This window comes from Centroberyx affinis, unplaced genomic scaffold (assembly GCF_046629955.1).
Source record: "Centroberyx affinis isolate AG114_WGS23_722 - 3 ecotype Tasmania unplaced genomic scaffold, CSIRO-AGI_Caff_v1 ptg003606l_1, whole genome shotgun sequence".
In the NCBI taxonomy this organism is placed as follows: Eukaryota; Metazoa; Chordata; class Actinopteri; order Beryciformes; family Berycidae; genus Centroberyx; species Centroberyx affinis.
In genome coordinates, this window is record NW_027281524.1 from 29,937 (window position 1) to 57,109 (window position 27,173).

Here is a 27,173-nt window from a genome sequence, read left to right on the forward strand (position 1 = left end):
GAATGGTTAACTTTTACACTCGGGTTTAGCTGGAAGTCCTGTGCGGTGATGATGGTGATGTCATAGTCTGTGTGTGTGTGTGAGTGTGTGTCTGTGTGTGTGTGTTTATTCCTTTCCTGTGAGGTGATTCAACTCGTTTTCTCTAAGGCTGAACTAAGGACATTCTCAGCTGCTGTTGCTGTGACGAGACGCAGACTCGAACAACAAATATGACATCTGTCCAATAACAAAACAAGATTTTCTTTGCTGAGAGTCCCCACATGCTCAGCACAGAGAAAACAACATTCTTTACGAGAGAAAACGATTGAAGATTTGATGAAAGGGAGAAAAAAGCCTTTAAAGACTTCTTTTTTAGGCATTGTATGCTTTATTTGACAGAGATAGTGAGAGAGAGACAGGAAGGTATGGGAGAGAGAGAGGGGAGGACATGCAGCAAATGACCGTGGGCTGAACCTTATGTGGAACGCGCTCTACTCGGTGAGCCACTGGGGCGCCCCAGAAAAAAACCTTTAGATATCACAGAAGGGCTCACAGGCAATAGAGAGCCAGTCGCACCAAACCCAACTGGTCTTGTAGTTTGCCAAAAGACTGATACATTACCAAAGGCTGAACACACAGAAGCAAAGTTGTTAGATCAATAATTGCATTGTTAGCTGTTAGCTCAATAATTGCATATTCACTGAAGAGAAAGCACACAAGACAATCATACAGGTTGATACGACAAGCATTTTCAAAGGTGTGCTTCAATTCCCACATAACATCCATGAATTTATTATTTATCACATTAGATAAACCGACTTAATTGCATTTATAGCCAGTCAAATGAACACAACCAATGTTATATTTTTATCATCACAGACAGCCTAGTACATGGATGGATTCTCTCATTAGAATGCCTTGCATCCCAAAAATGTTAGGTTACTTCCCGTAACCCTGGTTCTCTGATAACGTAGTGAGGTATCTCAACCTATAAGAGAGCGCTCTCTAGCGATCGAACCACGGAAGCTCAAATGACACCCCGTCTGTCAAAGACAGACCAATCACAGCAGTGACAGGAGAGCCCACCTCTCCCCTTATAAATCACTGCAGTCCACAGGAACTACATTCTCAGGCGTGCATCTTCCTCGCTCATGGCAAGGAGGGGAGTGTGCTGAGATACCACACTATGTTATCAGAGAACCAGGGTTACGGGAAGTAACCTAACGTTCTCTTTCTAACTCCATTCGGTATCTCAGCCTATAGGAGATATATACAACTCCCGAATTCTCTCTGAAGCTCTCTGAAGCTGATCCTCCATCTTCAACAGACAGTGAATAATACAAGGTGTAAATCAGACAGCGCCCACCTGGAGAACAGAATGAGCCAGTGAGGGCACTGTGACATCCAGTCTATAAAATCTGACAAATGTATGTGGCGAAGCCAAACTTGCCACCGCACAAATGTCCTTAACAGAAACCCCTCTGAACAGGGCCAAAGAGGTGGCCATGCCCCGAATGGAATGGGCTCTCAAACCCGGAGCCTGTAAGCCCCTGCTCTCATATGCCAGTCGGATAGCATCCACTATCCAGTGGGATAGCTGCTGCCGTGAAACAGGTTTACCCCTGTGCGGTAAAGCCCAAGGCACGAATAGCTGGTCAGCTCCCCTAAAATCTCTCGTCCTTTCCACATACGTGCGTAAAGCACGCACCGGGCAGAGGGAGTTTAGCCTCTGCTCCTCGGGGGAAGAGAAAGTCGGGGGATGAAAAGCCACCTATTCAATAGGAGCACAGTGGAAAGAGGGGCTTATCACTTTGGGCACAAACGCAGGGTTAGGTATAAGGCACACCTTATTAAAACCTGGGGCGAATTGCATACAGGAAGAATGAACAGAGAGAGCCTGTATTTCACCCACCCGCTTTGCTGAGGATAAAGCCAAGAGCAATGCAGTCTTAAAAGACAATAATTTCATATCAATGACGCTTAATGGCTCGAAAGGCTGCTGAGACAGAGCATCGAGCACTACAGAAAGATCCCAGGATGGGAAAAGGGGTTTGGAAACAAGGAGACTCCGGCGCGCTCCCTTCATAAAGCGGCACACCAGCGGGTGCTGGCCAAGAGTATCTCACCTAAAAGCGACATGGCAAAGCAGAGATAGCGGTAAGGTAGACCTTGATGGTAGAGAAAGCTCTCCCCTTATCCAGTAAGTCCTGCAAGAAGCCCAACACTTCTGACACAGAACACCCTGGCGCCTTGAATGGTCTCCACTAGAAGACCAACAGCAGTTAAATTCAGCCTCACACGGGCCAGGCCCAAAGGGCCATGCACTCCGGATGAGGATGAAAGATCTCCCCGTTCGCCTGTGACAGCAGGTCCCTGCATAACGGGAGTGGCGACGGCTGGGCTGAGAGAAGTTGGATTATCTTCGCCAGCCAGTGTTTCCCTGGCCATTGTGGAGTGATCATAATCAGGGTCAGACCGTGCTCCCTCACTCTCGCTAAAGTAGGGGATATCAGACTGAGGGGGGGGGACGCGTAAAGTAGCGCGTTTGGCCATGGGTGAGCCAGCGCATCCACACCCAATGGTGCATCGTCGCATGCCAGTGAGAAGAACAGAGGACACTGGCCGTTTGCCCACGATGCGAAGAGATCTGCGACAGCCTGGCCATATCTCTGCCATATCTGTCTTACCACCTGATGATTGAGAACCCATTCTCCGTAAACGGGATTCCCCCTTGAAAGGAGGTCTGCTCCTGTATTCATCCTGCCCGGGACTTACGTCGCGCACAGAGACAAGAGATGTACACTGCCCCACATTATTAGGCTGTGTGCCAACTTGTACAACCGTAGGGAGCGGGTCCCTCCCTGACAGTTGATGTAAGCCACTGTCGTGGAATTGTTGCTTCTTATTAGAACGTGACAACCCTGGAGAAAAGGCAGGAAATGTTTCAGGGCTAGAAACACCGCCAGGAGTAATCAAGTAATTGATGTGGGCCCAGCTGGTTAGACTTGAATCTGTTGTGACCACTCTCCTCTGTGACACCGCTCCCAGCGGTGCACCCAGTCTGAGCAGAGCCGGCTCTCGCCACTGGCTGAGAGTGGTGAGGCAGTCTGCTGTCACCGTAACAGGGCGGGAGCGGTGACGTCGGGGACACAGGCGCAAGGAGGCCACCCATCGCTGAAAATCTCTCATTCTTAGCAGACCTAATGGAACCACCGCCAGTAGCGAGGCCATTAGACCCAACAGGCTGAGACACATCCTGAATGGGACCATGCGCCCCTCGCCAAAAAGCGTCAGGGACTGATAAAACTTCTCCATCAGTCTGTCTGTCAGAGTGGCTCGGAAGGAGAGAGAGTCTATTGTGATGCCTAGGTACTCTATACGCTGTGTCGGTAAGTAAGTAAGTAAGTAAGATTTTATTTATATAGCACCTTTTTAAAACAAAGTTACAAAGTGCTTCACAGGATACAGAAATACAAAAATACAATACAGAAAAATAAGCAACATACATATACAGCAATATACAAAAAGATAAATTACAGCCCCTGTACAGGGAAGGCAAGTCGGTAAAAATGGGTTTTGAGACGTTTTTTGATTTTGGTACCAGGCAGCTCATTGCATAGTTTATCCTGAAACCCAAATCCGTGAGATGGGCTATCAGAGTGGCTGAATCTCGCGCCGACAGTGTTTCTGAGTGTGAAGTGGATTCTTAGCCCTGAATCCCTCAAAGGGTTCAGAGCTGCTTCCACACATTTTGTAAACACTCTTGGAGCTAGTGAGAGCCCGAATGGGAATGTCATGTACTCGTGGCTACGCCCTGATAGGCAAACTTGAGAAATTTCCTGTGAGCAGGATAAATATGAATGTGAAAATAAGCGTCCTGGAGATCGATTGATGTAAACCAGTTGCCTGGACGTATGGCACGAGACAACACCGTGAGAGTCAGCATCCTGAACTTGTACTTTCTGAGATAACTATTGCAAGGACACATAGATCTAGAATGGGGCGCAACCCCCCTCCCCTTTTTGGAACCGTGAAATACCGGGAATAGAAACCCTCTTGGGTTTTTTTTCCCGGGAGAATTCTGATTGCTCCCTTGCTCAGTAGAAAGGAGATTTCGTCCTCTAAAACTTGAGCCGAATCCACTCTTGCTGTAGAAACCAAAATGCCGTTGAATTTTGGTGGCTGATCGGCAAACTGCAGTCTGTACCCCCTCACTACTGTATTCAGCACCCAGGGGTGGACAGCGAATGCCTGCCACCTCTCCACTCGGCTGGCGAGAGGAGTTATGGCACCCTCTTTTTGAGAAGAGGGGGCTGCAACGGTGACGGAACAGCTGTGGGTCAGGAGAACACAGTGGGCCGCCACACAGCAGTTTTCAGGACAGTTTGAAACATTGGGCCCTCTTCTCCGTTTTGCAGGCGGAGGGAGGGGCGGTGGGTCTGTCCCAGGGGGGAAAGGAACAGGAACCTTGTGGTGCGGATACATATTCCCCTCCAGTTGGTAAGGAAAATCCCTAGGTGGCCTGCCTCTTCTTCCCGTCAGAGGGGTTGGAAGGGTGGTTATTCGCAGCAGCGGTGGTGAAGGATTGTTTGCCTCATGGCTTAGGGCGGGGGTTTTTCACCTGAGGAGGAGGATTCTCTGCCCGCTCCTCTGCTGGGGGCCTGATGTGCCGGGGGTTGGACTGGCGCCCCCTGGCAGCAGCCGCAAAGCCCTGGCGAGGGGGTTGTGGCGGGCGAGGAGCAGGTCTGCGGGGGAGACAGAGGTTAAATGCCTCTCCCTCCTTCCTGAGGTCACAGGCTTGCCTCATTGAGGCGGTAGTGGGACCAAACAGGCCTTTGGACGGGTCAAACTCTGAGTCCATAATGTCCTGCTTTTCCTTATCTGCCAGGCTGGACTGGTTCAGCAACAACAACCTTTCCCCTGCCACAGCCAGGCCCATGGAGCGGCCGCAGCCCTGGTCGGCCCCCCTAGAGATCAGTTGTGACACAGATCTCCTCCCACACAGCCGGGTTAGCAGTGCCTGAGTCCAGCTGCTGGCCCATATCTACCAGCAGCTCAGCGTGGTAGGCAGACAGGAGGGTAACTACATTAAGCGCCCTCACAGCCTGAGCAGAGGATTTATATATTTTTTGGCCGGAGAACCCCAACTCATCCATGCCTTGAATATCCTGCCCTGAAAAACCCTTGACGGGCACTCTGCGTCTAAAAGGCTTATCCCAGTAGCGCTTCATCTCCCTGACGCAGGCTTGCACACATCATATAGGTTGACGTCGGGTGAGAGAGTAGGAGCCGTCCCACCCTGAGATCTGGGGGGCCTAGATGGCTGGGGCGGGAGGATGGCGTCCTCCTCGTCATCCTCAGGATCCTCAGCAAGAAGATCTGAGGCAGCATCGTCATCATCGTCAACCATTCCCCTCTCCACGTTGTCCTCCATAGGCAAGTCAGACGTATCCATAATGTCGGCCCAGCTTTGAGCTGAAGGCTTTTTAGCCGACTCTGTTGCCACTGGTTGAGAGGCGGTGAGAGGGGGATCACCATTAGAGGAGGCGGCAACACTTAGTCTCCTCTCCAGGATTTTCGCCGGCATGCTGCAGCATTGCAGACAAGACTCGGGGTTAGCAAGGGAGTTTTTGGCATGGCCAGTCTCCATGCATACAATGCAGAGGGAGTGGGGGTCCTTGCCCGAAATGCAGGATCCACATGCCGTCGGGCAAGGCGGGATGCTGACTCCCTGCTCTTGTCACTCGAATCCGTGGCTGCCGAGGTGGAAGCCATGGTATGGAAAAATCGAATGGGCTTGAAAAGCCGCCTTGACGGAAGCTTTTCTGGTTAGAATAGCCAAGTGCAAGCTAGCAGGTGTAAAGCTGCCAAGCTAGCCAATCGCCGTAACGCGTTAGCTTAAAGGCTATCCAGGCAAGAGCAGACTAGAAAGACACACTGGAAAGACTTTTTCTTAACAAAAAATATTATTTTCTTAATGAAAAAAATAATTTTCTCAACGAAAAAATACTCAGTGGTACCGACAGCAGAGCCGTAGTCCTGCACTCGGCAACGATGTCCTTGACGGCTCGTCTATGAACAGTTTAGCAGGGAACAGATCTGGTCGCGCTGAGGTGAGCTGGTTGTGATAATCACGGGGAAGAAAGCGAGAATGTCGTTCCTGTGGACTGCAGTGATTTATAAGGGGAGAGGTGGGCTCTCCTGTCACTGCTGTGATTGGTCTGTCTTTGACACACGGGGTGTCATTTGAGCTTCCATGGTTTGATCGCTAGAGAGCGCTCTGCTATAGGCTGAGATACCGAACGGAGTTAGAAAGAGAACATCTTCCACCCTTGTCATGTCACATGAGACACTGTGGTGCAATTTTCTGAGGAATTCATATTCATACACAACTTCCAATAAAAGAAATGATCATCTGAGGAGACTTGGGCCACATATTTTTCCATTCCAGAGAAATATGATGGCTATTGGGTGAAGGGTGCAGTTTGGGTTCGACTTCAAAGCGGAGAAAGAACTCAAGCAAGTCACATGCCATGGGGGCGAGCATAGCTCCCTGGCACATGAAAGGCGGCATTCATGAGCCTTTTCACACACGTCTGCAAAACAACTGGCTGCCTTTTAGCAGTCGCAGCTTTATATAATGGTTGTCGGGCTAATTAGCATCAAACAACGCCGAACATCAACTCAGTGCGTTGTTTTTCACAGCACTTCTCACGAGCAGAGAGGCTCAAATGAATGTGCTATCTGTTTGCTTTGAGGCACCAAGTTTCCATTTGGAGGCCACAAGTTTCCATCTGACAAAAACAAGTTTGCCATATCTATGGCAAACAGAAGGCATTGTAAAATATTAATTTCACGCTGCGAGTTGTGTCAAACAAGGACCTTGTGAAAATGGGTGGGAAAGGGAGCGAAAAACAGAACAAAGGGACAGTTGGTCAGGCCGAACCTCAAATCTCATGGGCCGAGATGGCCTGCGCAGTGTCCACTCTGTATCCAGGGCCGCCCCGCACATCAGAGCGTGTTTACACTCCGTGGGTCCACTACAATCACTTACTGCAGGAAAAACAAGCCCTCGTCTTTGAGCCCAGAGCCAAGAAAAAGCCACTCTTGCCTCCCTCTCGCAGCGAGGGAGATACTCAGACTGTTTCTCTCCCACAGCCGCAGAACGCAACAACAGGTTGGTTAGGGAAAAATGGACAGAAGATGACAGGAGACAAATTGTGGGACGGAAAAGGTTCATATTTTCTCTGAACCAAATGAAAGGCTTGGGAAAGTGGATTTCTCAGCTTGTGTTGTCTCAAACGTAGCTGAAATGTCTGACACACAAAGCCCCTCTCATGAGGGAAGCCAAGTCTGCGAGGGTTAGATAAGGACTAGCGATAGTGCTGCACAAGTCCAAGATCCTACTTTTCTCTGACAGTTTTTTCAGGTATAACTCAGACTATTGCATGCTATATCTTCATGTGTGCTGGCGGGGCTTACACCTGTTGACAGATTTGTTAGGGTAGGGGGGATTAGAGAGAGAGAAAACAGGGAGAGAAAGAGAGAGAGCAACAAAGACTGACAGACACAAATGAGAGCACAAGACAAACACAGACAGTGAGAAACAAAAAGAAGGAAGTTCTCCAGTCTTTAGTCTACATTCCTCAGCCCCGATGCCTGAAGCACCCTCAGATCCTGAACCTATATAATCATCCCCCTCCTAAATCCCTCCAAACAATACTCTCGCCCCCAGAGGGAGAGGGAGATATTCAGCGCAGGTGGTGTCAGGTGCTTCCCAGTGGAGACAGATGGAGCAGAAGAACAGATTAGACCAGAACAGATATTCTAAGCCATGTGTTGGTCTCAGCGCTGCACAGGAAGCTGAATCATTCAATGCAGGAAATGGCACAGGAAACCAGGCACCTGTGTCATCGCTACAAAGGTGAACAAGCTGACGGAAACTTTGCCTGTGGTGTTGGAAACAATAAAGAATCAATAAAAAAGCAAGTGAATGAGTCGAGTGTCGAGTGAAAACAATGGGAAAGTCGAGCTTGCATAGGATTACTACTTTGAATTGGCTAAAAATGTAACAAGTGCACCTTTCTCCCGTTTAGCGCCCAATTTATTAAGACCACTTATGCAAATTGAGTCGCAATTTTCCAATTAGAATACCGGAGGCGGACGTCTACCAGATAGAACATGTATGGCAAACCATTTTAACAGAGAGCACTGTGATTCCCCACTGTATGATGTACTGTTGACACAAGTTTAGTCAATGTCATTATTATTATTAATGATAATATTAAATATGACTTGTCAATCTATAATTTCTTTCAATGTCGCTCTCTGACATTTGAAAGAGAGTAATTCTCAAATGGGACACCCTCTCTCTTATTTGTCTTCCTCTCTGCCTGTTGTTAAATGCCACACACAATCATGCACATTTTGGTTTAGTGAATCGATGGGAGTGATCCATTTCAATAATCTCCTCCTCTGTTTTTGCACCCTACTATTGCCACTCCTCAAAATACATATTAATTGGGTCAAACGTACTAAAAGTCTCCTGCCAGGTGCCTCATTTCCATGTGCAAAATGCTTGTGTGCACTGGTCAGTAGATCAGAATAGCCACTTTTTACGCACACAACTGCATTATTGTCACCACAAACATTTAGTAAATGCCTCCCTAAATCTCTACCAACTGAGATCACATTAATTGTTTTGATATCTATTTTAAATATAAAAAACAGAGACACAAAACGAAAGCCCAAAATGGTTTCTAAGACATTCACATTGGGAGGCACAATCTCAGTGACTGGATGATTAAAATCTTGTTCATTCCATACTATTGTACTTGCCAAGAACTACAGTTCTGTGTTCGTAAAGGTCTGTTGAATGCTTTTTTTTTCTTCACAAAAATGTGAAGTAACAGGAACACCAATTCACTTAGATACTTCTTTTTTCATGTTTTAACTAATGTCCTTTAACTCGGAGATCCCGGAGCAAAAAAGGAGTTCAAAGTTTGCTATAAACATTACACAATCAACACAAAGAGATGCTCTGCACCAGTCCATAGTTACACTGTAGCCTACGTACCAGAGAGCACCACCTCAATGAGGTCTCCTTCATGGATGTCTTCTGCCGAGGTCAGCCTCTGCAGGATGTTCTCATCATTCAAGTCATGGCGGAACAGCAGGATCTTGTCATACATGCCAAAGAAGCCACACTCTGGGAACTGCAGAGAGGGGAGGACACAAAAAAATAAAGTTCTGAGCATGGTAAATGATGAGAAGCAAATACTAAGATACAAAATAATGTCTAGACAAGCCCCGCGCCGCAGTGAGTCCAGATCTGACACAGAAGCGATATATGAGACAGACAGAGCGAGAGACAGAGAATGAGAAAGATAAAGACAGATGGACCCATCTGTTTGATCTGCATTCACCCCGATGTTTCAACGACAAAGACAGACTCTTACAGCACCAACCCACCCTGCAGTACACCTCCCACACACACACACACACACACATATACAATCATATCCTCATTAACAGCCATTTCCAGCGGTTTACGTCACCATCGGTATGGAGAATGGAGTATTCTGAACCCAGTGGCTCAGGAAAAGAGCTCACATTCAGACCTCTCTGCCTCCCCTCAGAGGAATCCACAGAATAAAGTAGAGGAAATACCACTAAAAGGCCCCTTCAATGGAGACTGATACCTGTTTCCCCTGACGCAATCAAAATTAGCGGACCACAATTGGTTTCATCAAGTCAGAGAGCCAAAAACTAGGTCAGTGGTTAAGAAAAAACAGACAAAGACAAAGTTGTATTGCAGGTTGTTTTCAATAATACAGTATTATCTTGATCCAAAACCAGAAATTAAACAAGAAATTCATTATGATAAACTATTCCAAATATTATTGGTCGTATACAGCTGAGGATTCAAGTTTTTAGCAATGTACACAGAGGAAAATCATCTAGATTCTAGATGATGAATACCCCCAACTCAGTGTGGAGGTACGGAGCAAAAACACATTGGAATTTGGACATGAAAACTTCTGCAGTCATTTAAACATCACTGTCCAGTAGCTGGTGATGTCAGCACTTAATGCATGGTCAAACCGGGCCAAACCAGGCCAGGACAGGCCGGGGGCAGAGGTGAGGTCACATGGCCCAAAGTAGGGGAGGCAGAGGAGGGTGGGGGAGGGAGAGAGGAGGGTGGGGGAGGGATAGGGGGGTGGGGGGGGGGCTGGGAGGAGGAGCAGGAGGAGGAGAAGGAGGGGAGGTAAACATCCTGAGAGGAGTTAGAGGAGAATCAGCGCACAGGAAGCGGAGCGCCAGTCAATACTGAGTCACTTCCTGTACTGAGGGCTGCTCATGGCCTCTTGGAAGCCAGTGTTGGTGTCAGAAGGGAAGGGTTGCGCAAGAAAAAAATATATGCATGCACGCACACACATACACGTACATATATGGACATACATACTTTAAAATCAATGGGGATTTGCTGCAGTGCCATGGCTCTGCTGCCCCGCAATCACAAGCCAGCTTTTCTTTCCGCTTTCAAAAGGACAGGTCATGCCGGGGAAAGGTCACGCCAGGCCATTTCAACCCACTAGGTAGTACAAACACACCAAATATCTGTTTGGCACTCACCTCTCCTCTCCCCTCACATCTTCCTAAGCTCACGGAAGAAGCCTGTTTCCCAGAAAGCGAGACCAGCAGCCAAGGGAAAGCCTGTTCTCATCCTCCGCCGCACAACACCGCTTGTGAAAGCTTGAGCGCAGGGTGAACAGAAAGATGGATGTTGGGAGCTATGCTGCGTGTCAGGCATCAAAGCGCAGGGCACGGGACGCTGTGAGTTTTAGACTGTGGCATGAGCCCCAGCATCAGTGCCAAGCAGACTGGTGCGGAGGATCCACCAGCTGTTTCCCCCTGAACCTGGGTCACGCACAATGGGCCGCGCAGAACAATGCCGCCGCGGCCCGGGAGCGCCGGGGCTTGGCACCGCGTCTGGGCACAGGACACATAAGACACCTGGAGCCTCTCGACTGCCAAGACATACAGATACAGAGACAGACAGACAGACTCACCCCACCCCCACACACACCCCCCACACACACACAAACAGGAGGGCTGGGGGGAAACATGGGTCTATCACCTGACTCAACACCTCATGTCTTCTCGGCTAAGAGAACAAAGGCAGGAGGATGAACTATGCAAAGGCAAAGACATATTTCTGCACAGAAAAGGTGGCGCACTTTTCTGTCTGTTCAGCCATGGTGGCTATCGCTGCTCATGCTAGCTATTAGGGATGGGACGATATGTTTATCTTATGATACCATTTGATACGAGATATGGGATTCATGACAACAAAGTATGACTGTGCAGAATTATGTTCATTGCTGAGCCACAAATCTTTCTAGCGATGGCATTGGCTTGCTAGAATGTAAATTACAATTTAAAAATGTCATTACAAAGTGCAAAAAATATAATCTGGATGGAGAGCTTGTGAAATTGTGACGGGCAAGCCATCTCATCTGTGATTACTACAGCAGAATAAAATGCAGCTAATATTGCGATTCATTTTTCTGCCCCACGATACGTATTGTCACATATTTGTATTGCGATATATTTAATCTCCATATATCGTCTCATCCCTACTAGCTACCCAGTTCATCTTCTATCTATTCCGAACAAACCAGTGTTGTTGCTGCCGCAAACATATCACTTCATGTGCGCCAGAAGATTTTTCCTGGGAAAGAGCTACCAGACACCGGGTGTTTAAAACAACAAAAGTAAAAGCTTTCATAAACTGCTGTGTCACAATCAATCAGCGGTTCATTTATGTGAAAATGTTGCAGATTATTACTGTAAATATACAAACAATTAGCACTGGACCCATGATAGCTTCATGTGTAAAACTAGTGGAAAAGTACTGGTACCATCGATATAAAATCTGAATTAACTTTACTCTGGGGCTCCCCGGTGGATCACCAAGTAGAGCGTGTACCACATAAGGCTCAGTCCCTCCCGCAGCGGGACCCGGGTTCGAATCCGGCCTCCAGTCATTTGCTGCATGTCCTCCTCTCTCTCTCTCTCCCATACATTCCTGTCTCAAATAAACCTTTAGAATTAACTTTACTCTTCTAGTGCAGGAATCTGACTTCCTCTGGTGATACAGTGATGTGGAATGTCAAGTATTGAAAATGGAAATGGAGACACATAATCACACACATACACAATGACACCACTGTTAGGGGTCCCTCCTAACCACCATGGTACTGATGAGTTGATAAGACTGTGGAGCAAGGAGTGATGGAGACTAGAGATAGAGACCTTCACAAGCGCTAAGGGCCAGTGGCGTGTTTGTGTGTGTTTGTGCCGAAAGGGGGTGTGTTAGGGTGATGACAGCTCCCCATATAGGGACAGCCTTGTCCCTCCTTATCTTATGACAACTCCCACAAGACCCTAACATCATCCATGTGGCAATTTAACCCCTGCTGTATGCTATTTCTCAGACTAACTAACCAAACTATTGAATATACACACTTGAGAATCTATTAACATACTAAATGAAGTTACAGGGAGACAGTTTGTGAGGAAAATCTATGTGTTGCTGTAGCTCTGAAGTGAACACAAGGCACGTGCCTGTATGATGGAACATTTCCAACTCCCCTCCCTCCCTCTGACATGCACACATCCTAAACCCTGTCACCCTTTGAAGTGATTAATGCTATATGGCTCGAACCATCACCACCGCAGGCAGGGGGGCATCCTTCCTGAGTCGGCTGCAGTGTCACCGCAAGGTTTTCCTCCACCCGCCTGACACGCCTGCTCTCAGACCCGTGGGTGGACACGCACAAATTCACATAGTCACACACACACGGACACGGACGTGCACGCACAAATCCTGCTCAATGCCCAGATCTAGCCAGCTGGCGTCACGTCCTATTGGTAGCCCCTAAAACAATTTCCACTGTACAGAATGGGTCCCATTCCAGTGCAGGAGCATCTGCAGGCCAGCATGTAACAGGTTGGGAGGGCAGAGGCCACTACTTTTTTCCATGCCTCATTAAAGCAAGAGGAAGCCAGAAGTACAGGAACAATAGACTGGTAGGTTTAGGACATTAAGATGATACAAATAATCGCATAAATGAAGGCTAGCGCTAGGTCACATGCATGCATCAAGCAAAAATCACTGCATTCGCACAAATAGTCCCCCCCCCCACACACACACACCGCTCTCCCGTATAGATACACTCCCTCCACACACCATCGTCACCCACACATGCTACTGCATACATCTCCGAAGCCCGTAGTGACTAAGCATGTCTTTTGTCATCTTCAAACGCAGGGGCCGAGCCGCTCAAATCCATTCAGCCGAGCAGCCGCGACCACACACACACTCCAAAGACCCCGGCACGGCGGAGCTGTGTGTGAGGTCCGCAAGTCAGGCTGGAAAGACGAGTGGAAAGGGGCTTTGCGGTAGTAAGCTTTTGTTAAACGGACTAATCCGCCATTGATATGCTAAATCCTGTTATAAGGAAAGAGAGCGAGAGGCAGGAGAGAAGAGGGGAGATGGAGGGGGGAGCGGGGGGCCGGGGGAGCGGGACAGATCTGAAATATGGCCCTATTTCATTGGGAGCCAAAAACAAATTACCTCAAAACAGACTTGGAAAAAATGGTCTGGTTTGAATAACCAAGTGTGCCATTTGGCCCGGAGACATAAAGATGCTTTGTCTAGCAAAATTGTTACTATCAACTGAATAGGAAATCTAAGACACAAAATGATGAATTAAGGAATTGATAGAGTCATAACTCTTCCATTTGCATCTGAGGAGGAATATGACATTATCCCTGAAAAAAAAACAAAAAAAAAAAACGTCTTGGCTGGTTTTGTATTCTGCTGCATTCTGTTGCTATCACCGCAACATAACACAAAACCAATGTGTGCGGGCGCTCAATCACACAGCACAATGAAGCTTCTTGTCAAGAGAGAATAGTGTGCACATGATTATGTGGTTAAGTATTTGTGTGTGTGTGTGTGTCTGTGCACGTGCGCTCATGCATTGGTAAGCATGTGCGTGCGTGCGTGTGTGCGCATTTGTGCTTGTGGGATGTGTGGCAGAGGTGTGTGGTAACAGGGAAGCAGTGTTCAGAGGGGCGAGCAGGGACTGACAGATGGCCATGTGATTACAGTAAGGAAAGGTATGCTGCCTGACCCCAGGCTGCCTCACACCTTTATTAGTCTGGCAGCAGGCCAGCTCGGGTCTGGCGGACAGCTACAGTAAAATGTCCTGCTCGACATCAGTCTGCATGAGCAATCAGCGGTGCATACCTGTAGCTTAGCAAGCAAGAGCATTCGTACAAACAGCCAGCTGTGGTGTCGGTCTAGAAGGAAGGATTTTGATCTTTCTTCTTTCTCTTTGCATATAGATAATTGTCTGGCAAAGTGTCAGCTACATCACAGAAACCTGCTGCACTATCTCCCTTTTTCCAAAAGAACTGGTAAGTGCTGACTTATGGACCTGGAACCAGAATGACGTCAGCTCAGCTGGGAAAATGTTGGTGGAGAAAGTGAATGAGCAACACTCTCCCTCAACAGCTACTTTTGAGATGCACTTGAGCAAGGCACTTAACCCCCAACTACTCCAGTGACCAGCAGCAGAAGACTGTGGTTGTACTGGGCAGCTCCCAGGTGTGATTGTGTGTAACTGTATGAATGTGAAGCTGGGCATTGCTGGAAAAGAGAATGCATGCTCACTCGACTTTCCCTGGATGAATAAAGTTTAAAAAAAACATGTCTACATTAAGGGGGTGGAGACTTTAAACAATGCAATATACTCACACTATATATAAGCAACAGCATTGCAACAGCAGAGGGTAAAAGACTATCTAACCTCTGTGCAGAGGACAACACCTGGATATATTTGCATCAAGGTACTGGGTGCCTGTGAAGCATTTAGCCACAGCCAGAAGGTGGAAGGCCCTTATTCATTTAGCTGGAGGTGGCAAGATAAAGCCCATCATAAGACCAGCGTGAGACACGGCGCTTTCATTTACCAGATAAATGAACCCATTGACTGATATGCCTGCAATTATTTGCAAGTGCCAAGAGACAGAACACACTGCTCTTTAGACCAAATACCAGGAGACACAAGATGTTGATCTCTCCTCGTTTCTAATTAGGTTAAGTCCTTTAGGACACCATATCAGGAGACCTAACAGTCATATAGATTGTCAACATTATTTTTATTATTATTTTTATTGCCAGTACTATTCTGTGATGTAATGTTTAGTGACATGGACCAAAAGACATATATGTTCAAACTTAGTAAATAACTCCAAGCACAACTTGATGAGTTATGATGTACAATAGCTTTAATAAACAACATCTGCTGACTCATCGTGTGATGTTGCTCCACAGTAAGTCATGAAACCATAAGTTCCAGTGAGCCGTAGTGAATGTTTAACAAATAGGAAAACTGTTTTTGATGTCAAAACAATGGGGAAACCATTGTTTGACTTTGAGGTGCATGTTAATGCCCACAACAGAGGAAAATGTACTTCAATTCCTAGTCAAACGAATGCTTTGGAAAATCCAATTATGTGCTCACACGAACCTTGGGGGAAAGCTGTGTAATTAGTTTGTTCAAGTCACATCAAACACGGTGTGGAAAACTGTGTTAATTTAATAAAGTCAACAGTGGAATTGTGTTTGTTTTCATTACATATTATTAATGTAATACCAAGCAGAAGTTTTCCACACAACATAGCACAAGAAACACATGCATAGAAAATTATACAATTACCAGATCCTGGCATTAACGACAGCCAAATAATTCTTTGTCACTTGGAGTAATGCATCAAAAGAGCGCATACTGGAAACACTCTGGTTTTCCACGTTCTTGTTCAACATAAAGTGTTTTTGGTCCTCCGTTAACAGTTTCCATATAATTTAGCTGCATGATTTCTAAATAACTCGTTTTGATGGTGCAGATGTCCTCACTGTACTGTAGGTATAAAACGAACTCAGTATCCCACATATAAACATACATTTTTCACACACATAGATACTCTCTCTCACTCTGTCTTATGCAAAAATATCGCAACCCATTTTGTCAATAACATTATTGTATTCATAATTTGAGTGGGATCGGTAGAGAGCAGAAAATACATTATATCATATAGTGTCTTCAAGTGCTGCCAGAATTATTGGAATTACAAGTTTAGCGCACATGAACCTCTCACAGTGGTACTTACTGGGCAAACATGCAAGTTAGAATTTGCTTTAGTACCTGAGTTGCCAGGTTGTGACCTTTAGGAGGCGTGTTGTGAGTGTTAGTTGTACCTGTTTGTCTGTGCACACACTAAAGGAGCAAATTGATTAGATGAACAATAAGCGAATTAAGCTTAAGTCACATCACTGTGCTGTTTGAGTTAAAAAGTGCAAGAGCTACAAAACATAGTTTGGTTACAGTGACCAATTTGTCAGTATTTCCAACCAAGAGCATTTGAAGGCAACACATATGATTATAATTTCCAATTATGGAAGCAGGAAGTTGAAGGAAACATTACCACACTAACAACAGGTAAAATGTTTAAAATCCCGCCATGTCAGAGAGTTGTGTGGTGCAGAAGTGACAGCATCTGTTACTACCCATTTAGCAGCTCATCCTACACATTTCTGCACAGACTGTCATAATGTAGATCCATTGTCCATGGCCTGCGATGAGTCAAGCGGCTGCAGAGCATGTGCCTTCCCTTCCGCCCTGCAGCCAGTGGGTGGAAACAAAGGCCGAGGAGCATGCTTCATTTTGACGGTGTATTACATAAAACTATTTGCTCCTCCGTTTGCAGGCGCAAGCCAAGAAAAACACACTACAGCTGGAGGCAGAAAGAGAGGGGGAGATTCAGCGTAACCGACCGACAAAGTCCTAGTCCCTCATATGGTTCACATTCAAGCAAGCTTCTTGTACACTTGCAGGATCAAGCAAACTCATCCTATCACTCTCCACGACACGCACACACACATACGCACGCTCTGTCTTCCTCTCGAGGGCAAAGTCAGCTTCTTTTCCACTGCAAAAGAGAGACAAAAACTCCACTATGGGTGACAAAATGAACCAACCCCATGCAGAGAGAGAGGGCGCTTGGTGGAAAGGAAAATCATGTGGTGGGAGAGCGGCAAGAAAAGCTGTGACTTTCTCACTCAGATGAGGCTGACTAACACATTTCCTTCCATGCGGTAGACTATGGTTCATGGTTCATTCATAAGTTTTTACTGTATCATCTTGGAACACAACAGCATATTGTTCAAAACAATGGAAGAGGAAATAAATACAGTCAGAATGATATCTGATGCTTGTCAAGGCTCTGCATTTCAGCCAAGCATGGAATAAAGAATAAATTGTACATGTGGCGCTATAAACTATGTCTATGTGCACGACACTGTAGCAATGCATTTTCAAAACTGTAATGCACACTGAACAGGCAGAAAAGCTTCACCGCCACTCGGCCGTAACTTTTCCCCTTTTATCCAGCCTCTGGCAGTATTTGGAACTCAGATCTTGCGCATTCCTCCGCTTTGTGTGGACAAGGGTCAGTATAATGACAGAGTGACTTATTGTTTGACCAACATCTCAGGCCGCTACTCCACTTCTCCCCCTCGTCATTTTCCAGCATGTTCCAGAGAAGTGTGAACACTGCAGCCTGGCTGAGGCGTTTAGCCGACGGAGTAAGATGAGAAAAGCAGGGGCTTTAAAAAGTGCCAAGTGTTCATATGCAACTAATTCGCTGCTGGTGTGGTTCCCTTCTTATGTTGAGAGCTGTGTGTGTGTGTGTGCGCTTGCATTGTATGTGTGTATATATTGTGTATGACTGCGTGTGTGCGTGCATGCAGGGTTATTATATGTGTATGTGCGTGTATGCATGCATGTGCATACTTTATATGTGCGTGTGTGTGTCCACATTAAGATGCCTGGTGCAGACAAGGTGGAATCACAGCGCTAACCACTGAGCTTATAGGTCTAGGCTCCAGTCCAGACCACAGACTGCGCTTGTCGTAGTAGGAGACTCTACACCTGTCGGTCTGGGCCTGTTTCAACCATCGGGAGACTCTAACGAAGCTATACCGCTTACCCAATTTACATCAACCACAACAGTTGATACTTTTCAGCCAAAAACTGACCCAGACTCTCCTCCTCGCTTTACAGAGCTTTACTGTGAATCTCTCCAAAGCAAATCCCACAATTATTTCATCAGGCTTTTGATTATTTGAACACAGAGAGTCAATACCCTTCTGTGGTCATTTGGCCTGAAGTACAAAAGCGCTGAAGTGCCGCCCTCAGCATGGTGGAGATAATGGTGATGAGGTCACTGGTCACTGTGGTTACTAGCCAGTGTGTCCCCTCTGAGAGCCAGGCGGCTTTCTGCCTAATGGCTCCATTCTTTACACACATGACAGACACTGTCTCCTCTCTGTGTGTGTGTGTGTGTGTGTGTGTGTGTTGCATGCATAACTGTGTCCGGAGGCCAGGCAGGAGGAGAAGAGGAAGGCTGAGTCACAGGATCTAAGGCCTCTCAGGAAGAGAGCAGTGTGATCTAAGACATGCTTGGCCAGGCCCCCGCACACTGCCGATGAGTTATCGCCCCGCTGCGATCCTCCGCCAGCGCCTCCGCCTCAAAGATATACTGCAGTACACACTCCATCTCCCCTCGCTGGCCTGGAGTACTAGGGGACGGCTGCCAGGTACACCTCCACCCGGGGCAAATAAACAGGTGAAACCGGGGGGGATTTATGCGAGAGGGAGATTGATGGTGACTGCACTTTCTCTGTTCTAGTAAAGCAGGGGGTCATAAGGTGCAAGGTAATGGTTTGGCACAGCAACGTGCTGCTGTTGCTCAATAGAAACATTAAGAATTGCAATGGGTTCTGAGTTACATAAATTTTAAAAAGGGGGCAGGGATCAGTTGCTAGTTTTGTTTTTTTTCCTTCTTTATGATCAGTGATAATGGTTTATTGGTTCAGCAGTTCTGTTGCTGAATCAGCAGTTTCACACAACACATTCACACATAAGATGTTTGCTAAAGGTGAGATGAGATGAGGTGAGGCCCAGTTTAGGTTTGCTTGCCTCATCTGCACAATTCACTAAACTAAACTAAAGTAAAGTAAACTAAACTAAACTAAACTAAAGTAAACTAGTCTGAAATACAATTCAAGCTGCAATAATATCAATCCAGCCAACAGTCTGACAAGCCTTCGCATTTCTCAACACAGAGTCACCAAAAGGCAATTTCTCTGACCATTTAAACACACAGACAGGAATAATAGCAAGTGCAGTGGACAGAAAAGCCATTTGAACGCAGGCACACAGACTGAACAGGCTGTGCTGCTCCGCCGACCGCAGCAGATTGGAGAGCAGGGGCAGAGAGAATGTGGAAACAGGGAGAGGCTCTGAGGGGAACTAACTTAACAGCATGTATGGCTGAAGAAACAGACGCGGTGACAAAAAGAGTCATGCTGGCTGGCTGGCTGCTTCCCTTGTGTTTGAAAATGGCCAAACACAATCAAACAGAGCGGAGTTGTGATACAGCGGTGTCTCTTTTCATTTAGACTGTGGTGCTTTACATTTGGCCAAATGTTGCTCATCATACAGCAGTATACAAGCATTTCACAAGACCTTTCCCCTCTACAATTAGCACTGGGTTTCTTCTCCACTCATTTCAACACGTTTTTGCACTTCCTCTGCCACCTTGCTATCAGTTTGACAGATCACTCACCAAGCCGAAAGACAGGAAAAGCAAACAGTGCTGAGAAAACACCACTGAATGAGACATTTTGCAACCTGCTCCTACCGCAGGGATCAATAATGCTCCACAGCTATGTGTGGCTGACATTTGAAGAAAGCTACAGTAGGCTCCATATGGTCTTCATTGTGGAAGCCTGTTGCTATTAGCATAATGGGGGGAAATCAAACCATTTTTTAGCATGCTAACAGATCTGCTATTGTTATTTGGGCTTATAACATCTGTTGATTCTAATCTTGTTTGTATGGTCTTTATGTTATTCAGTTGAAACTGTAAAGAGATATAAGTGATTAACCATAAATTAAGTAAACAAGGGTTAATATCTTGAAGAGTACAGGGTCCTTGTCACTGGGCCAACTTTAAACAGCCCCCTTTCAGCATTTGTCATGGTTGAAGTCCTTTAAGTGTGCTGAGGTGGTCAGTGAGTGCAGTCGAGGTGGAACTCCTGCCACGGGAGAGGAGCAAGTCAAGTTATTAATGAGTAAATTAATAAAGGAAATGAGACGTCCTCTTTCAGAAAAACACGTTATGCCACAGTTACAAATTTATGAATGGAAGTTACTGAAATCACTCAGGGATGACTCCTAAATCGCTACACATGACTGGCTTTACCGGGACACAGACAAGTCATCAGGATTCCCGAGTATTAAGTGGTTCAACGTTACTGCTGCCTACCTCTTCAATATAATCACAATCAAAACCCATTCAGCCAGCAATAACAAGAGATTGGAGTGATGCTAGATTATCTCCAGCCACTGGAGAGCCAAAGGATGGTGAAGGAAAACCTAGAGATGCAGCAAATACAAAGCGAAGCCACACTCAGCGGCAGAAGTGGCATTCCATAGATGGTTTTGGCAGCAACCGAACGGCAGGGCATCAGCGGGCCGGTGGCCACAACCCACGCCGTGCCCCGATGCACGGCCTGCCAGCAGGGCTGTCCCGGGCCTCCTCTGCCCCCCTTTCCCTGGAGAGGACCACTCTTCTCCACTCTGTCATTCTCTGACTCTTGTGGCCGGGCCTTGTGTTCTGCCTTGCCACTCCACATTTAAAGGAGAATGAGGCTTCAGAAATGTGGACTGCAGATGGTAGAAATTACTTAGCTCACTTAACTTCAGAGATTTTTTTTTCTCTTTCTCTCTCTCTCCCTTTCCACAAATTACTCCAAGACTGGGCAAATTGATAGATTCCTTGTGCAAGTAGGCTTTTGAGATGTACATGGAAAGCTTTTGGTTTTTCAACAATCCCAGTTGTAATATTCATTTAGTCAACTTCATGGCTTTGCAATACAACAGCATGCCTGCAAATGAACACCGAAAACCATATAAGTTGGAAAATGCGGCCTACGACCATAACAGTAGTGTCTGTTCATAACTACAACCAACACTGACTGTTTTGACTCACGGGTGACCTGCTTTTTTTCCTGAGAAGGAGCTGAATGTGCTTTCCAGGAAATGTCTGGCCCCATGTATATCACACATAGGGCCCTGTGCTGCCGGGATGTCCTCTGGGGTGAAATATGGCTGCCAGCTCCATAGGAACATGCAGATGTGGGCTTATGCTGTCCAAGGGAGGGAGGTAGGGGAGGGAGGGAGATGGTGGTGATTTATTTCCTGTGTGTTTCAGTTAGTTTTGCTCGATGGGAACTGTACTCTCATTTTCCATTTGCGCGCTTCTTTCTTGCAATTTTCTCTTCTCATTCTCCTTCCATCTCTTTCTTGTTCTTTCTGTTCCTTTCCTTAATACATTACCTTTTTCTCATACCAGGTCTATGTCTATGAGAAAACATGTTGGGTTTAGGTGAGGGGCCTAGTGAGATGAATGTCATATATTAATCCCATATTACTATATTGAGACATCGACGCTAAATCATCTGGTCAAAATTTGGAAGCACTAAGCTTTGTTACGTAGCACCCAAAGGCAGACAAACATATTTCATAGCACTGTCATGAAAGCATAAAAATGCAAAACCTGAATAATCCCTAACTGCTGTTGCAAATCAATCTAATTTATCTTGATAAAGGAATGTTGAGTCTATCCTGTTTTCTATGCCAAGCGTTACGTTGCATCATGCTCTTGATATTACTCAGAGGTTTAGAACAATCCAAATCCTTCTGTTTTCATAATACTCTGCTGTTTCATGTTGTCCAACTTAGCCTGTGGAGTGTTTCTGTCTCAAAAAGGCCTTTGTCTGGCTAATTACAGAGGCAGCTGTACAGCCCTCAACTAGAGACTGGGAGTTACTGCACTAACAAAACCAGTAGGGAAACCTGTGGCTGAGGCAGCCGCCTTTCTCACTCCAGCATTTCCAGCTGTAGTGAAAATGCAATAATATCCTAGGGACAAGGGGCTAAAATGAAAGTATTCATAAAACCAACTTTTGAGGCAAAGGTTTTATGTTTTTTTCCATTGCCTATGCCAAAAGGACTTCAAATTTCCTTCCTCCTAGTGAGCTTTATCATCCCCTCTTGACAGCGAGAAAGGACTTTTAACTCGGAGGCCAAGCTACACTGTAAACTCTCCATTTTACATCAAACACATTTTAACATCACAATAGTTTCCAATCTTCACCACAAAGCATCTCCACCAGCAATTCAACTGCACCTTTATAGGATGTTAAACACATGCTGAGTTGTGCCATAAAGATTGAAAATTAAACTATGTCAATCATGCCATTGCCATTACAGCATCCTTCACAGTTTGGCAGCTGTTCAGTATTACCAAAACAAGTGTTTAGTGTCAAATATTTCAATTTCATAGCAGTCTATCCCCACCCATCCCAAGCAACATCACATCATCCTCCAAAAATGCCTGGGTGAGGAGGAATGTTCTCTAGCTGGCTGGCCGTGCGGGCCGACCGGCTGGCTAGCTGGGAGTCATTCTCAGGGAGTCGTGAACTTTTGTCCTGCCACTGCTCCCTTGCTGGCTGCACGAGAGGACTTGGGCGACACCAAACAGGAAACGCTCAACAAGTGGAAGCTATGGCTGTTTATCTCGCGCCATTCATCAGGCCCGAAAACCAGACAGAGCAGCCAGGGCCCGGCCAGAGACACTGGGCCTTCCCGGGTTGGAGTTACACCAGTGGCAGCCAGCCATGGAAGGGGCCATCAGTGGGCCATTGCTGGGTTAGATCTGGGCTGGTTGGTACCCTACTGGGTGGGTCTCCGCCTTCTACTGGCTGGCTCCCCCTCATCCTTTCTCATAGTCTCCAAGGAGCCTGGCCAAGGCTTGATACCCTTGTGCCAAGTGGTGACACTCTAAAATGGTCACATTTTAAAGCATTTACTAGACTGCTCAAGCAGTAACCACAATGGCTGCTCTGAGAGACTGAGATTGAAGCTATCAGGATCTGATCTGGGATCAGGTTGCTGGCCTATGTTTGACCTTAACCACGAAAGTTGGTGAAAGTGGTCCAAACCACTACTATCAAAACCAACTTCAGATCAGTACACAGGACAGAAAGTGATTCTATGCTGTGGATGCCAGCCAAGTCATGTGGTTGAGTCGTTAGCAGGAAGAGGAATGAGCCGTACAAAATCTATACAATACACAGCTATTATAACAGGCTGCATGACCCCACGTCAAACAATAAGACTGATTCAAAACTAAGGGGTTCAGCCAAGAGATGAAATGTCAACCTTGAAGCCATGAGAAATTATACACAGTATAAGAGACCACATGCAAGCATCTGGAAATTTCACAGCTGTCCAACCACGGCCAGAGTACATCTGCTATAGCATAAAGGCTCGTTTCCAAGGCTTGTATAATAATTTATCTGGGACTAACAAGCATCTTAAATAGAAAGGCTCATTGAAAACTGAACATGATCTAGTTTCATGATTTTGCTGCCTACCAAAAACCGTTGAAAAAGGTTGAACCAATCAAGCTAACCAATCTTCTTCAGTCTTCTTTCTGACCCTCACCTCTCAGTATGGTCACAAGCTTTGGTTAGGGACTGAAAGAATGAGACTGCAGATACAGGCAGACAAAATTAGGTTTCTCTGCAGAGTGGCTGGGCTCACTCTCCGCAATAGAGTGAGGAGCTCAGTTGAGGTAGTTTAGCTGTGTAGATGTTCTATGAAACTCCAGGGCAGACCCAGGACTCACTGGAGGGACTACATCTCCCAGCATGCCTAAGAGCGCCTTGGAATTCCCCAGGAGGAGCTGGCAGAAAGTTGTTGGGAAAAAGGACGTCTGGGCTGGTCTGCTTGCCCTGATGCTGGCACAGCGATCCTGACCTGGATAAGCAGCATGAAGATGGATGGATGGATAGCTCAGCCAATGTAATACAACGCAATAGGCTGGCAATAAGACATCATGGTTGTATCTGTTCTTGAAAAAAACATACATACATGTACACATGTACGTATTATAGATATACATACAGTATACTCATACACACACAACTAAATCCCACACTGAAAGTTCACACCAGCTGACAGCAGAAAACTGTACACCGAGTAGACAGACTAAAGTCAGATAAGCATCCGTGTTTGTTGCATGGCTGAGTGAGTGGTGAGTCACTTAGTGAAGCAGACCATCCCTCAGCGGGGGAAACAGCATGGAGAGGGGAATACAGTTTCATCCAGACTCCATCTCCATGCAGATATTACCACATATAAAGCTTTTTCCTGTCTTGTCTCTGCTGACACAGAAGCCTGGGGTTCTGCTGACTGGAGAGATCCTAGAACGACTGTCAACGGCCAAGTGAGGGTCAGAGAGCCTCAGCTGGAAAAGTTGGCCAGGATGAGCAGACTTTGTAAAAAGCTTACCATTGTCATGCATATTTGAGAATAAGAACTGAGGCAGGGATGGACTGGATTGTGCAGAAGGCCCACAGTCATATTTTCCATTGATATCAAAGCCATATGGCTGGATTTCATAAGACAGTTCAGGCAGCGCACCACATAGCCTGAAATTGGCAGTGATGAAATAGAAGAAGAAATGCACTTTAATGTCGATACAGGGGTTGGATATGCATTGTGTGAATCTGTCATGACGATTATGATGAATAGGATGTACAGTATATACAGATGTTTATTGTTCATGTTCCAGCCTTTGAAAAAGTTCCCATGACTGTTGACAATAAATTACATTGTTTGCTATTAGATTACATTGTATCTTTATGAGAATGCACTGTATACATACCTGTCAGTCTTATGAAGTGATATACAGATAATAATATAAAAACAAATGGGTTATCGTGATCTCATCTTGGCAGATTACCAGCCCCAACGCACCATGAACGCACCGCACTGATTTTCTTTAGGTATTTTTTTTCAAAGCGTCGTATTTCCCGCCCTTTTCCTGTAACAGATTCTTGCAACCATGCCAACATGTTACAGGATCCATGTAAATATGAGCAGTGATGAGATTTTCTGCTCTGCGGACCAGAACTGTTCATAACTAGCTAGTGAGAATCAGCAGACCTCGTAAAGAACAACAACATTACCCTGCTCCTCTGGAATGTCAACTTGGACAACATGGAACCAAAGGACACGCTCAGGATGGCCCCTTCACTGTCTCTCACCGGCCATTCAACACAGGTTTGTCCATCATCTGTCCATCATTCATTCTTCCTCATCTCGGTTAAAAACATGATCACCTAAAACCCAAATATAGCTCAGACCTACCTACATTTCAGATCCTAGTGGATGATGAAAAGTGCTTTGTTTAATCACCCTCCTTTTCGTTCAATCACTGATAATTACAGACACAAACGGAGTAATCATCATTATTGACAAAAGGTGAAAAAAGCAACGGTGAGTGATTAATTCAGAGGCCTCACAAACCATTAATCCCACACGACCGTGAACTAGACAACCATGTGCACAAAGAGAGGTCGATCACAAGATGACAGAGTAAGAGTTTTACAGGATTGGCATATGCTTATGAATACTGTATATTTCAGAATCTAAATCCTAATAGATCTAATCAACTTCCAAAACTTAATACAAGTGTTTCTTATTGTATTATTGTGTTGTGCAAATTTTGCGATACAATATGTCACTGAAAGCAGTTTGTGTAAGAGCTGCAGCATAACATAATGCAGTACATGTGTGTTGTACAGGTTTATACTGCTGTGACAGACAAAGCAGCCTACTTAATATGAAATGCTTAATATATGTGTTGTTGTAGCTTGTATTACAATGCTTTCTATATGGAGTGTTATGATGTTTATCACAAGCAAAATTCACTGGTAAAATGTGTCAACCTCACCCTTAGCTTAGGCCAACACCTTACAGGCATACACACACACACACACACACACACACGTACAAACTAGGGCTGGGCAATATATTGATATTATATCGTTATCGTGATATGAGACTAGATATCGTCTTAGAGTTTGGATATCGTAATATCGTGATATGGCATAAGTGTTGTCTTTTCCTGGTTTTAAAGGCTGCATTACAGTAAAGTGATGTAATTTTCTGAACTTACCAGACTGTTCTAGCTGTTCTATTATTTGCCTTTACCCACTTAGTCATTATATCCACAGTACTGATGTTTATTTATCAAAAATCTCATGTGTAAATATTTTGTGAAAGCACCAATAGTCATCCCTACAATATTGTCGCAATATCGATATCGAGGTATTTGGTCAAAAATATTGTGATATTTGTTTTTGTCCATATCGCCCAGCCCTACTTACAACTGAACATTTAGCCCACTTTGTAGAAAATACCGAGATATATATCATGTATCGCCATTCAGCCTAAAAATACCGAGATATGATTTTTGGTCCATATCGCCCAGCCCTAGTACAAACTGGCAGACATGAAACATGGTCAAGACTTCCCTACCATTTTCAGCACAAACAGACAAGAACAAGCAAATTGAAGCTGGCTCCATTGGTTTGCACTTCAGATTGCCTCTCTCCACCAAATGCTAGATGCTGTTGATTGATGCAGCCTATACTTGAGTTCAAAGCCTCTTCTTATGCTCGGGCCGTGCTCCAGTGTCATTACAACAGACTGCCATTGTCATGGAAAATAAGCAAGGTCGAAGATTACATCAGGGATGACTACGAGCAGAGCAAAACCACTGAGCAGCTCTGTGCATGTGTGTGTATGCATGCGAGCGTGTATGTGTGCACTTGCATTATGTGCGTCCAGCAACAGTATACCACAATGTAAATAACTGGCGCTACCAGACTTGTGTACTGTAACCGGAGTAGCGTCGGTGCAGTTGTGTGCATGCTTCTGTGGTGTTTGACTCATTTCGGGGCACGAGACCCAGATGTCTGCTTTGCAAAACAGAACCTAAACAGAAGAATATGGCACATGAAGATGGCAAAACACATGTCGGAGCATCCTTTCAGCTACTCTGCTGCCTTCACTGCCACTGCCTAAGGTTGAAAACAAGCTAATTATAGTGGGTGTACATGTGTTTCGGAGAACCAT

At 45.8% G+C, this 27,173-nt stretch overlaps 1 protein-coding gene across 1 annotated transcript in view; it reads right to left on the minus strand.

Annotated features, from left to right (window-relative positions):
* Nucleotides 1-27,173, minus strand: part of prkd3 (protein kinase D3) — a 43,666-nt gene that overhangs the window by 15,366 nt on the left and 1,127 nt on the right. Inside the window, exon 2 of the mRNA XM_071540310.1 lies at nt 9,056-9,194. Coding sequence (XP_071396411.1) covers nt 9,056-9,194 — 139 coding nt within the window. The remainder of the gene's footprint in view (nt 1-9,055; nt 9,195-27,173) is intronic.